The 11304-nt window shown below is 53.2% G+C and overlaps 3 protein-coding genes; 1 reads left to right on the top strand and 2 right to left on the bottom strand.

Moving 5' to 3' along the window:
- Window positions 1–6009: 6009 nt before the first annotated feature.
- CHC_T00000899001 (hypothetical protein) lies at window positions 6010–6816 on the bottom strand. The gene has a single exon (XM_005711158.1). It carries the CDS (start codon window positions 6814–6816, stop codon window positions 6010–6012), a length of 807 nt encoding a protein of 268 aa, XP_005711215.1.
- A 1784-nt stretch (window positions 6817–8600) lies between these two features.
- Window positions 8601–10604, top strand: CHC_T00000898001 (hypothetical protein). The gene has a single exon (XM_005711157.1). The coding sequence runs from the start codon at window positions 8601–8603 to the stop codon at window positions 10602–10604; it is 2004 nt and encodes a 667-aa protein (XP_005711214.1).
- A 72-nt stretch (window positions 10605–10676) lies between these two features.
- Window positions 10677–11256, bottom strand: CHC_T00000897001 (hypothetical protein). XM_005711156.1 is given in 2 exon segments: window positions 10677–10866; window positions 10867–11256. The coding sequence occupies 1 exon segment, from the start codon at window positions 11254–11256 to the stop codon at window positions 10867–10869; it is 390 nt and encodes a 129-aa protein (XP_005711213.1). The 3' UTR covers window positions 10677–10866.
- Between the last annotated feature and the right edge of the window lie 48 nt (window positions 11257–11304).

Below are 11304 nucleotides of genomic sequence, written 5' to 3'. Positions count from 1 at the left end.
GGCAACGCGCGGGCGTACCAAGGGAGGTGTAGTGCTTTCGGATAAACCGAGCAAGAGCATAGAGGGCAAGAGCATAGAGGGATAACTGTTTGTTTAGTTTTGCGATCGATGCGTTTATGTGATGATGAACAGAGAGCAGCAGATACAGTACTGTAAAAAGAAAACAACCGAGCAAGAGCATAGAGGGATAACTGTTTCTTTTGTTTTGCGATCGATGCGTTTATGGGATGATGAACAGAGAACAGCAGATACAGTACCGTTGGGTACTGTAGAAAGGTCTATGTTGCATCATGTTTGCGATGGACATGGACATGGCGTTTAGCCCGGGCAGCGGAGCGGCACAGGAGCCGGCACAGGAGCGGCGCAGGAGTCGTGCGGTGTTTACATACTACACCCCTGTCATTTCTCCAACCCTGCCTTTGGAGCTGAAGCAGAAGCATGGAGTAGAAGGGAGAGAAGGTTTATGAAGCCGCGGAATCCATTGCTGCCAGAGTCCACGTATGCCACGTGTTGCCATGATGCCACGTGGCAACGTGTGTGCGCTTGTCACTCGTGGCTACGTGTAAATCGTTGGGGTGTAGTTTGGGTGCTGGGGCACCCTGCACCTGCTCCATCTCCATGAAAGGCCAAAATTTGTCTCACGGACGTTCCTGTTCTGTTGTAGGGCACAGCTCATGGGCCTACCTCGCATTCTTCACCTTCAAAGCTCGCTGCCATCCCAGTCTCACACATGTGAGAATGAGAGATCCACAAATCGACTACCTCTGACGCCCCTCCACGATCAGAAGGCCTCCCTCATTCCGCACGAGAGAAGGGTATTTCATCACTTCAACGTTTTGCGGGGGCTTGTCTCGCGTTGCGGGTGGAAGCCAAAGTCATCATGATGTACACAGGCATGGAAGGAAGAAAACGTCTACGCTGTCATTTCCTCGAAGTTGCTGTGCATTTACTTTACCATATGCACTACGTGCGAGTTGCGTTACTTCAACGGCTACAAGATCAAATTAGCGAGGATGTTCGGAAACTCTTTGTTCCGCTTCTTCGTGAATGGATGGTTTATTTCAAGTCATCGCACCTCTCTGCAGAACATCTCATCATTGGGCCATAATTCATCCGTCTGCTTTTATGGCTGATTACGGATCGTGCATGACTGTTCACTCGGTCCTGCATGACTGTTCACTCGCTCATGTATGCCGACATAATCATGATGTGCTTGCAGTTCAGCTGTGCTATTTGTGTGTTCTGTTACGTCATAGGCAAGTATCCATGGCTAGCCCTCCGCAAAATGTAGCATCCTTGTACTCACTTGCGCAACAAAAGGATGTACAGGCTTGATGCCCTGTCTCCGCAATACAACTAGCCATTTTTGCATCGTTGGAATCAGTCAGATCAACATATATGACCTTAACAACGATACCTTTCCCTTGTGATTCATTTTTCTTCTCCGTGGAAGATGAGCGAGCATGTGCAGATATCATTCGAGACGGATCAGACTGAAGAATGTAGTCCTCGCCGAGAACTGGATCTCTGACCGGTGATTCCAATCCGATCGAACATGCTGAAGCACACATGTGAGCAACTACGTTGTTCGGGACAATGAACGTGTCAGACAGAGAGATAAAACCACATACTATCCACAGGTTCCTGTCTGGGTCGTAAGACATTGCCGCGTACTCGTCTGCAAACGCCGAAGCCAGCGCCGTGGCAAATGGTTGCCAATCGGACAAGTTCTGCGTCGTCAATTGACTCGTCAGGGCGAGTTGCTCCAGTTCCCACAGTTTTTCCTTGAGTTGCAGATGAGCGGCAGCAGATGATGGAGTGTACTCTGATTTTGTGTTATAATGGTTTGCGAACACCACGTTGAATGTGTACTTGTGGAAGTTACCTGAGTTCATACCGGCTTTTGAGATCAAGAAACCAAACCAGTCGACTGCCAAATTGCTGTCAAACCATTTCGTATGATCGTTTTCCACCTCCGAGGTGTTGAAAGAGTCCGAACTAAAGGTCGTGTAATCTCCAAAGTCCCAGTTGACGTTGTCCTTCCAGGGGATGTCCGATTCCTTATCCCACTTCGTGTCGTCCTTCTCACTACTCTCTTCAACGTCGCTGTCGTTAGAAGGAAGAGAACTTTTATGATAATCCCAAGAAGAACCATGACGCCACCTACGGCCCGATGCCCGAACGGAAAGGGCATCTGTTCGGTTGTCCTTCTCTTTCACAAGATCGGGTTGACGTACACTCGCTGCGTAGATCGATATCGAAAATGCCAACAAAAGTAAACCACTGGACGGGAGCATGGTTGTTCTGCTGGTCAAGTGTATTCTGAAGATCTTGGCCGAGTTGACCACCTGAAGATGAGCAGGGGGCAATGTGTCGGCCAGAGTGTTGATTAGCTGTATTTGAATAGAGAGGAGGATGAGGAGGACAGGGCTAGATGAAGTGGTGACACAAGACATTGGCAAGGTTGAAAGAGCCTATGTACTGTAGTAGTCCGGCGTTATGTTTGGCGAAAGACGCCCATCTCCCTCCCGATGAAAAGCGCGCAGCGAAGAATTTTCGTTTGGGCGACCGATTTCGTGGAAGACTTAGCATTTGATGCAAATTCCTGTCCTATCCAACTCTACAATGACGTTTGAGGTCGTAAGCAGACCCGGAGATAGATGGGAGGGAAGTGTGACTTATCGAGAAAACACAAAAGTGGGTTGGACACAGAAAACAGGGTTGCGAAGAATCATTTATTGATTGGCCAAATTCCTGGCCACCTCTCTGCAATACGTTTTGCAGTACATGGATATTTCTGAAGGCTTTGATTCTGTGTATTGATTCTTTTTCTTACCCAAACAAGTTGCTGACTACTTCTCCTTGAATTTTTACTGCAAACGGCCATGGACACAAACTGAGGACTCACTTGAAACCCTGCTTTATCTTCATCTCTCATCTTGAGGGAGGGATGCGCTCCCCGAATATGCTCTTTACACAACATTTCAAAAGCCTACCTGTAGGAAACTCATATCTTCGCTCCTACATCATCCCCAAAATATGCTTGCTTATGCTCATCATCTAGACGCTAGAACACAGCCCATGTTATTTTCTTACAGTTGCCCAGAAGACCACATTAGGCGATGCCGGGCACCAGCCTCACCGAGATCTTTGAACCAGTTGTCATTTATATCGAAATTGGGATGTTGTAGTCGCATGGTTCTCTCATGGCGTTCTGCTAACTTACCAATCCACGTCACGTCTTGATCGACTTAGATTTATGAAGAAGCCATTACGTTGCGTTTTTCGATCAGCCATTTTGAGACGTATGTAATGCACAGGGTTTATATCGCTGCCTCACTCTATACATAAAAACCTATTCGGCTCCAAGGTTTTGTAGGTACCACTTACAGCCGAAGATCTCCAGAGGAAACGATTCGGCCTTTTGGGGGTTTGTGTCACGCTGTTGAGAGGAACTAGCAAATGCATTCGAGATTATAGGTCATACAGAAAAAGCTATATGCGTTAACCGAGTCACAACACATCGCAAAGCACCCATAAGCAATATCTGCGCTTGAGCAAGCAGATCGAGATCCAAAAAGGTTCACTTGAACTGCTTGTCTAGAACCATTTCCATTAACTTTCTTCTCTTTAACTTCCTCCTCTTTAACTTCTTCCTCTTTAACCTTTCTCTCGACGGATTCCATACTATCTTCATTTTCTTCTTTCGCCAGGTGAGCCTGCCGCCCTGCCTCCCATCCAAAAATAGGTTCACGTCCTAGCTGCATGGCGTCTGGGTCGATAGTTTTAAGGTAAGCGCAGTACATTGCTGATGCATTGTTTGGCGCTATTACTGCCGAGCAAGTCATCCACTCCTCTTCGACTCCGTGGTAGAATTCACCAGTAAGGTTTTGTTGATATTGCTCCTGAAACGCGGAGATAAACTTTGAGAAGACTCTCTGTTGCTCTTCTTGTGGCTCCTCGTCGAAGACCTGGTTTCGGTTCGCCACTATTTTCCCACGGATGGCTCGCTGTGTAGTTGATTGTGAGTTTGAGTTAGAATTCATTTCCATGTTTGAAATGATTTCAATCCTCTTCATTTCCATCAAGAAGGCAGCCAAGCTTTCTCCTTCTCGATATGTGCGAATAGCATTATATCCTGTCCTCCTTTTGATGCGAGCACTGTTATTTGCAACGGATTCATTTCCCGCGAAAACTGCTTCGAATCGGCTAGACATCCGATATTTGCTGTTTATGTTGTTGTTGTTGTCGTCGTCGTTCTGCTCGTTCTGCTTCTGGACGATACCCTCAAGTTCCAATTCCAGGATCTTCTCAGCACACGACGTGAGAATCAAACTGTTCTCTTTTAGATTCTCATAGTGCTTTCTGACCAACCTCAAGCACCGAGAAACCATTTCAGGCCTCCAGTATTTGAATTCGGGGCGCTTCTTTAGATTGCTTGATTTCACTTTCTTACTGCAACAAGCCTTACGACGCTTCAGATTCGGTATAATGCATGCATGTTTCACTTCACCATCCATTAACATTTTTTCATGCTCCTGTTCATGCCTGCGGAACCACGCAAGAAGCCAAGAAGGAATCCTTTTCCTGCTTTTGCTAGGAAGGGTTTGCTTTCCGACCTGAGTTGCACGTCTCTTGATAAACATCCTCGAAGATCCTTCGATGACATTTTCAACATCGATTCCCTCCTGTGTAAGAAGAAAAGCTTTGTTGATGTGATAATCAGCCTCCTCCAAAGTTGTACTTTCTTCACTTGAAGCCACAGATGTAGTCAATGCTGCAAGAAGCAAGCATAGGAACATTTGTGAAGAACATGGTAACGCCATCGAGCCTAAGCGTTCGGCAGAAAGGTTTTGGTGGGGTAGCGAGGATTCTTCAGATGCCTGTTCCAAATAGTGCGATATTCATTCATGCGGAAATATGGATGATAGGTCGCGAATGAGCTGGGGAGCGAGGTCGAGCCTCTCCGTCTTGAGCCTCTCCACCTTGTGGAGTGAAATTCATGATAATCGCAAGATATGGAATCAAATCTCCACAGGATCGTCCTTCTCTCTATAAAATGGGACCGTTCTTTGGCACACTTCAGCTCCAAGTTGCTAATGCCTTTTGAAAATTCCATGTTTCATGTCCCTTTTAGATCTTTGAAAACTGATATCTCGTCTACGATTTCCTGGCATTTTTGTGTTGAAGGGCGAACGCCATCATAATACGTCTAGAGATCTTATACGCTGTAAGTTTCGGAAAAAAAAAACGAGATCCGTATCGGTTTGATGTCCTCAAAACTAAATACCCCTTTCTCTAACTAATACTAATCTTCATGTGCAGTCAGGAGCGGAGGTATAAACCAAATTCTACTATGAAAACAGTACACGACGAGACTCAAAAAATGAAAGGCAAGCATACATCCTGTTAATTTGGACTGCCCCTTGCTCCATCCCGACGTGATGATGTATCCCGACGTGATGATGTAATGAGAATATCGGTGTGAATGTTGGCGGGCACTGTGATTTGAAAAAGTTCATGTTTTTTTGGCAGATCAAAAAATTGAAATCGTTGCTTTCAGACTGAACTACGGGATGGAACTTCCGATTCCAAACAGATGGCCCACAAAACAAATCAACATGCCTGAGATTGGGACATCTTTTTTTTACGCTGGGGCAGGGTAGCGCAGATATCTCTGCCCGGCAGAGATATCTGCGCTACCCTGCCGACATTGAGGCATCTTGCTTCCGCTGCGAAAACCATCTCTGCGCTGGCCTTTAGCGGAAAGCTGCGTGATCTTTGCAGAACCTCGAATACCCCAAACGTCAAGACTTGCAGGTGCGAAAAAGAAAGATGCGCAGACACAGGTACTCTTTGGAAACAAAGTCCAACTTCGTTACGACTGATTTATTTGCTCTATCGCATACCTCTAAATCGGCGTGTGGAACGGGTACGAGCGCTTGACGTGTGAATAAAATCATTGCAATGTCATCACCTCAAGACCACACACGGTATCCCATCCACCGTCTAATCCCTGTGGTACGGAACGTAGATGTAGTGCTCATCCGGTTCAAGCTTGCATGTCTCCGTCCCGTGAATAGGCACGATACGGTGCGTAATAAATCTTTTGATGCAAATGAGAGAATCCTTGGCCTGGCTCGTGCACTCATACTTGGGTTCGCATCTTCGGCTGTCGCAGATCTTCTTTCGAAAATCGATGAAGTAGTGGCATACCGAACCATCCGCAGACCGTACCTCTCGGCAGGCGCATGTTTTCAGATCGCCTCCCGACCCCTGGCCGTTTAACTTCTGGCAGCGCTTTTCGTCACCTTCGATAATAAGTCGCGCAAAGACAATGGCGGAAGGGCGCTGGGCGTTGCTGGCCCAAACATATCGCGCGCCCCTCGAATACGGAAACGGCGTGGCGCGAACCCTCGGGGGCTTCTTCGGGGCGACCGGCAGGTCCCACATACAATCGTTGAAGCCCTTCTTCATAAACGCGAATTGCTGGGCGGGATCCGGGGTCTTGTACATAGCGGTAACCCTCCACGGCCCTTTGCGCGGGCGCGTGGTGATGTGGCGGCCGCGGTGGTGGACATCGACAACAAACCCAAACTCGTGCGGAAGAGTTTTCTTGTCTCCTGATTTGAGAACGGTATCCATGGCCTTGACAGCGACGACGTCGCCCTTCTTCAACGGATAGCGCTTCTTGGCGACCTGGGATCTGGACAAAACATCCATGACATGAAAACCATTAACAAAAACCCAGGCGCGATCGGTCGCGGCGACGGTGATAAGCGACCAATCCTTCTGGGCTTTCAGGCGTCGACACATGCTGGTATCATGGCCACCGACAACGTATCGAAAGCGGACATAATCATACTTTGGTCTCTTGCCCTTTGCCCAGATAAAGCTAGCGCCGCTCTCCCCCACGGCGTCGACGACGCTCGCGCCGGCCCAGTCGCACACGGGCTCGTATTTGAGCTTCTTGGTCCAGGCCTTGTGGTTGAGCGCGGCCCTGCGGACGTACTGGGCGCGCCACATGGGGCCGGAGTTGACGGCGCGGCCGATAACCATGACGGCCGGGCGCGAGCGCCGGACGCGGGCGACGACGGTGAGGATGTCGCTCTTCTGCAGGGGGCTGGGCAGGCGTACGGCGGTCTTCCCCGGGCGCGGCAGGTGGGCGAGGCGCAGGCCGTTGAGGAAGAGCGTGGCCGGCGTGCGCGCGATGAGAACGATGTAGTTGGGGCGCACGGGGCGGGCGCTGCGCTTGTGAAGGGCGCGGGCGCGGTCGGACGGCAGCGCATCCGGGTGCGCGGAAGCGAAATGGATTAGCGCGAGGACGAACAGGGACAGGGGAAGAGGGTGGAGATGCATCGCGTAGGGGAGGAGGGGGACGGTGGGGGCCGGGGCAGTGGTCGGGTTGCACGGCGGTCATCGTGGGGGCTTATATCGGAGGCGGGAGGGGAAGGATGCATTTGGTCGGCATTAGTGCAAGGGGCGGGCGGACGGGAGACGGGGAGCGAGGGGGCTGCATGGTTGGCGAGAAGGAGGAGGCGGGAATGCAGAAGTTGAAGTTGAGAAGGGGCGTGAAGAGGCGTGAAGGTGAGCGGGAGGGAGGAGCAGCGGGCAGCGAGAGAGAGATGAAGAATGCTGTCGTATCTTACATCTTACACGTGTACATAGCCCCTCCACGGTATTTAACACCGTCGTCGCTCCTTCCCTCTTCAGTAAACATGAGTCTCTCCTACAAATGCAAAGCAGCCGGCGGGGCGAAAAGGGTTTTCGGTCACCAAATACAAAGCACCCAAAGTAATTGGCTCCCACTGCAATTTCAACCCCTGTGTCCACGTGTGCCTGTTGTCATCCGCCACTAAATACAAATCACTACAAGTAGTTGCCCTCCCCGCAATTACAAAGGCCCCGGTGTCCACGTGTGCCAGGTGTCGACGGTTAGGCCGATCATTGTGGTGATTCCGTGGTGATTCCTTCACCCTCAAAACGGGGCATGTTAAGACACACCCTGAGGGTGTGTCCCTGAGGGTGTGTCTTAACAGGCTGGTTTTTGCTCTCTGACAGTCATTCCTCCCTCATGTCGTTGGTCAGCGGGTTCTCCCTGGATGTAAATAAAGATGTAAGGTATATGATAGTCTTGCTCAGTGGTTATCACAATCATACATTGGCGACATCTTCTTGCGCCTTTCGTGCGCGGTCGTGCGTCTCCGTCCTCCGCATCTCCCGCTATCCCCTGCACCTTTATACGACATGTCCCAACCTTCCGACATCTGCGCCCAGCCTCAATCCTCCGCTCCCCATCATCCGCAATGGGCTGCACTCCCTCCAAGCCGCGCTCCGAGACCTCCGCGCGCGCGCCCGCGCCCGCGAAGCCCGCGCCGCCGCGCCCCGCCCCCGTCGCGACGCACGAGACCGCCTCCTCCGCCAGCCTGGTCGCCGGCTCGACGGCCGCCGTCGCCTTCCACGGCCTGCTCAACAGCGATGGCCTGACGCTGTCGCGCCCGGCCACGTCCGCGCTGTCCAAGGTCTCGCGCGTGCCGCGCGCGTCGTCCTCGCCGCCGCCGCCGCCGCCGGAGCCGCTGACGCGCGTGGTCGGCGTCGCCATGACCATGCCGTACGCCGTCCTCGTCCCGACCGTCGCGGACGCGCCCGCCGTGCAGCGCCTCGCGGACGACGTCTTCGCCCACGCCCACACCTATCTCAACGCGTGGAACCCGGCCAGCGAGCTCACGGCCGTCAACTCGCAGAAGCCCGCCAAGCCACGCCCGCTCTCGCCGCACCTCGCCGCCCTGTTCGACGTCGTCGACCGCGCCTTCGACCTCACAGGCGGCCGCTTCGACCCCACCACTGGCGTCATCTCACGCGCGTACGAGAACTGCATCGCCGACAACGCACGCCCGCCGCTGCCGGCGGAGACGGCTCGGTACAAGCACGCCATCGGCTGGCGCAAGCGAATCTCACGCACCGCAGACACCGTCACGCGTGGCAACGCAAACACCATCGTGGATGTCGACGGCATTGCCAAGGGATTCGTGATTGACTTGCTCGTCGCCGCCCTCATCAACGCTGGACACCCGAACTGCTACGTGGACTGGGCCGGCGATATCCGCGCGCAGGGCCACCACCCAGACGGCAGGCCGTGGCGCTCGGCCGTCATGGCCCCGCCGTCGCTGAAGCGCGTATTCGGGCACTGGAAGGACGGAACCATGGACGAGCTGCTGCGCGACGACGACGTCGCCTTCTTCGCAGACTTTGCGTTCGACCGCGCAAACGCCGGCAAGCTTGACGGCGCCGCCATCGCCACGTCGGGCGACTACTTTGCCGTGCAGCGCTACGGCTTCCACCATATCGCGCGCGCAGACACGCTGTCTGTCATGAAGGCCAACCAGATGTCGGTCGCGTCGGTGTGCGTCGCCGCGTCGACGTGCGCCATCGCCGATGCCGTCGCCACTGCGTCGATGACGTTTGACCGCCTGCCGCAGGCCGTGGCCTTTCTGCAGCAGCTCGTCGACAGCCACCCGGACACCGTGTATGGGTATTGCGCAATGGACCGCGCCGAGGCCACGTGGCCCGACGCACCCGCTAAGAGCCTCTACTCGGCAAACATCTTCAGCCCCGCCCTGCGGAGCGAGCCCAACTCCACGTCCACGAGCTCCGGCGATGAGAAGGGCCTCTCCGCCGCAGAGCGGCAGCAAGCGGTTGCTGATATTGGGCACCACACAGTGACCAACTACTACCGGTGCACGTTTGACGGGGCGGAGATTGAACTTGACAACTTTCGCGGGTGCTCCATGCAGCCGGAGCAGGTGGTCTTATTTGTGACGGATGACGAGTTTTTCAAAAGGGCGTCGCTCGTCGCGGAAGACCCCCTCAACCAGGTAAGGGTGGAGCTTCTCGCGCCGCGGCCTTCGACGTCGTCATCATCATCATCCTCGTCACTGATGCTGGACGAGCGCAAGACAGGCGTCACGGCCGACTTATCGCTGAAGAACATCTCCGTCGTGGGCGGGTGCGCCGTGGTACAGGCGGTGGTAACGGCGGTGAGCCTAGGCGAGGCGGAATTCGTGCAGGCGATTTACCGAGACACGTACCTTGCCAAGCGGGCGGTGGCACTCGACGTACCGCGCTCCAAGCTGCCGTTCTACCCACTGGACAAGCAAACCAAAACGTTGCTGCGGCAGATGCCGTCGGCGATGTGGGTGGTGTCAACCAGCGCGGCGCACGGGGAGGATCTGGCGATGACGGCGACGTCCGTCACGGTGCCTGCGGCGGCGCGCGGGATGATATGCTTCAATGTGGGGCACTCGAGCGCGTTCTACGCGGGGCTCGGCGGGGTCGGGGCGGGCGTGAGGCTGTTCGCGCTTTCGACAAGGCAGAAGGACATTGCCGAGCGGTACGTGACGAGGGCTGCGTTGGGGAAGGAGGATAGGACACGGCTGGAGGAAGAGTGCATGGTGGCGGCAAGTTGCACGATTGAGCATACCGAGGATGTGCAGGACCATCACATTGTTTTGACGAAGATTGACGGCGTCAAGGTGCCGGAGAAGGACGAGGAGGGGTTGATGCCTTTGGTTTGGCAACACGGAAAGTTGATCACGGAAAGTTGATCACGGAAAGTTGATCACGTAGCGGTAGGCGCCGGGTGCTGAGAGTCGGCCCTTGTGCGCTACAGTATTAAATTATATAAACGCTTTTTTAATTGAAACAAGGTCTTGAGCAAAGAAAAATGCAGCAACTCACAACTCAGAAATGGCCATTAGACTCGCCCCTCCCGGTGCACCGCCGTTCCCATCGCCGCCCTCTCGTTTCCCCCCCTTTCTATCCCGATCGCCTCCGCCGACGACACCCTCATCCTCACTGAAGGGAACGTCATCCAAGCCCTCGACGGTGAACAAAACACACACTCGTTCTCCCGCCATTTTTTGTACACATACAAGTATGTGAAATGTATTGCAGAAGGGACTTCACTATACATGTATATATCACATTCAGGTTGCAACGTGTTTCTGACTGTCGTACCTCCGGTGAGTGAGAATGTCCGGCGAGCAAGAATGGCCGCGGCAGGAAACAATGTCGTCTCTGGCCATCCCACCGAGCACAAGGAAGAGTGCCTGGCCTCGGTCTACTTGACGGTGTAACCACAAACAAGTGCTGATCGGATAGCCACGGCGGTATCCCGTACCCCTGTCTTCTTCCTCCCTGTTTCCAACCATCTCTTAAGAGATGGTTGGAACAGGGACACTCAACACACTTACACATTAATACACATTAATGTGTCTTTCCAGCACACTGGCGGCCGTTACTAGG

Source organism: Chondrus crispus, genomic scaffold (assembly GCF_000350225.1).
Source record: "Chondrus crispus Stackhouse genomic scaffold, scaffold_685, whole genome shotgun sequence".
Lineage (NCBI taxonomy): Eukaryota > Rhodophyta > Florideophyceae > Gigartinales > Gigartinaceae > Chondrus > Chondrus crispus.
This window is presented reverse-complemented; position numbering and strand designations above follow the sequence as displayed.

What these genes read in the sequence shown, in the direction of transcription:
- CHC_T00000899001 (XM_005711158.1), bottom strand. Translation starts at nt 6,816, where the DNA reads ATGTGTCGACGCCTGAAAGCCCAGAAGGATTGGTCGCTTATCACCGTC.
- CHC_T00000898001 (XM_005711157.1), top strand. Translation starts at nt 8,601, where the DNA reads ATGACCATGCCGTACGCCGTCCTCGTCCCGACCGTCGCGGACGCGCCC.
- CHC_T00000897001 (XM_005711156.1), bottom strand. Translation starts at nt 11,256, where the DNA reads ATGTGTAAGTGTGTTGAGTGTCCCTGTTCCAACCATCTCTTAAGAGAT.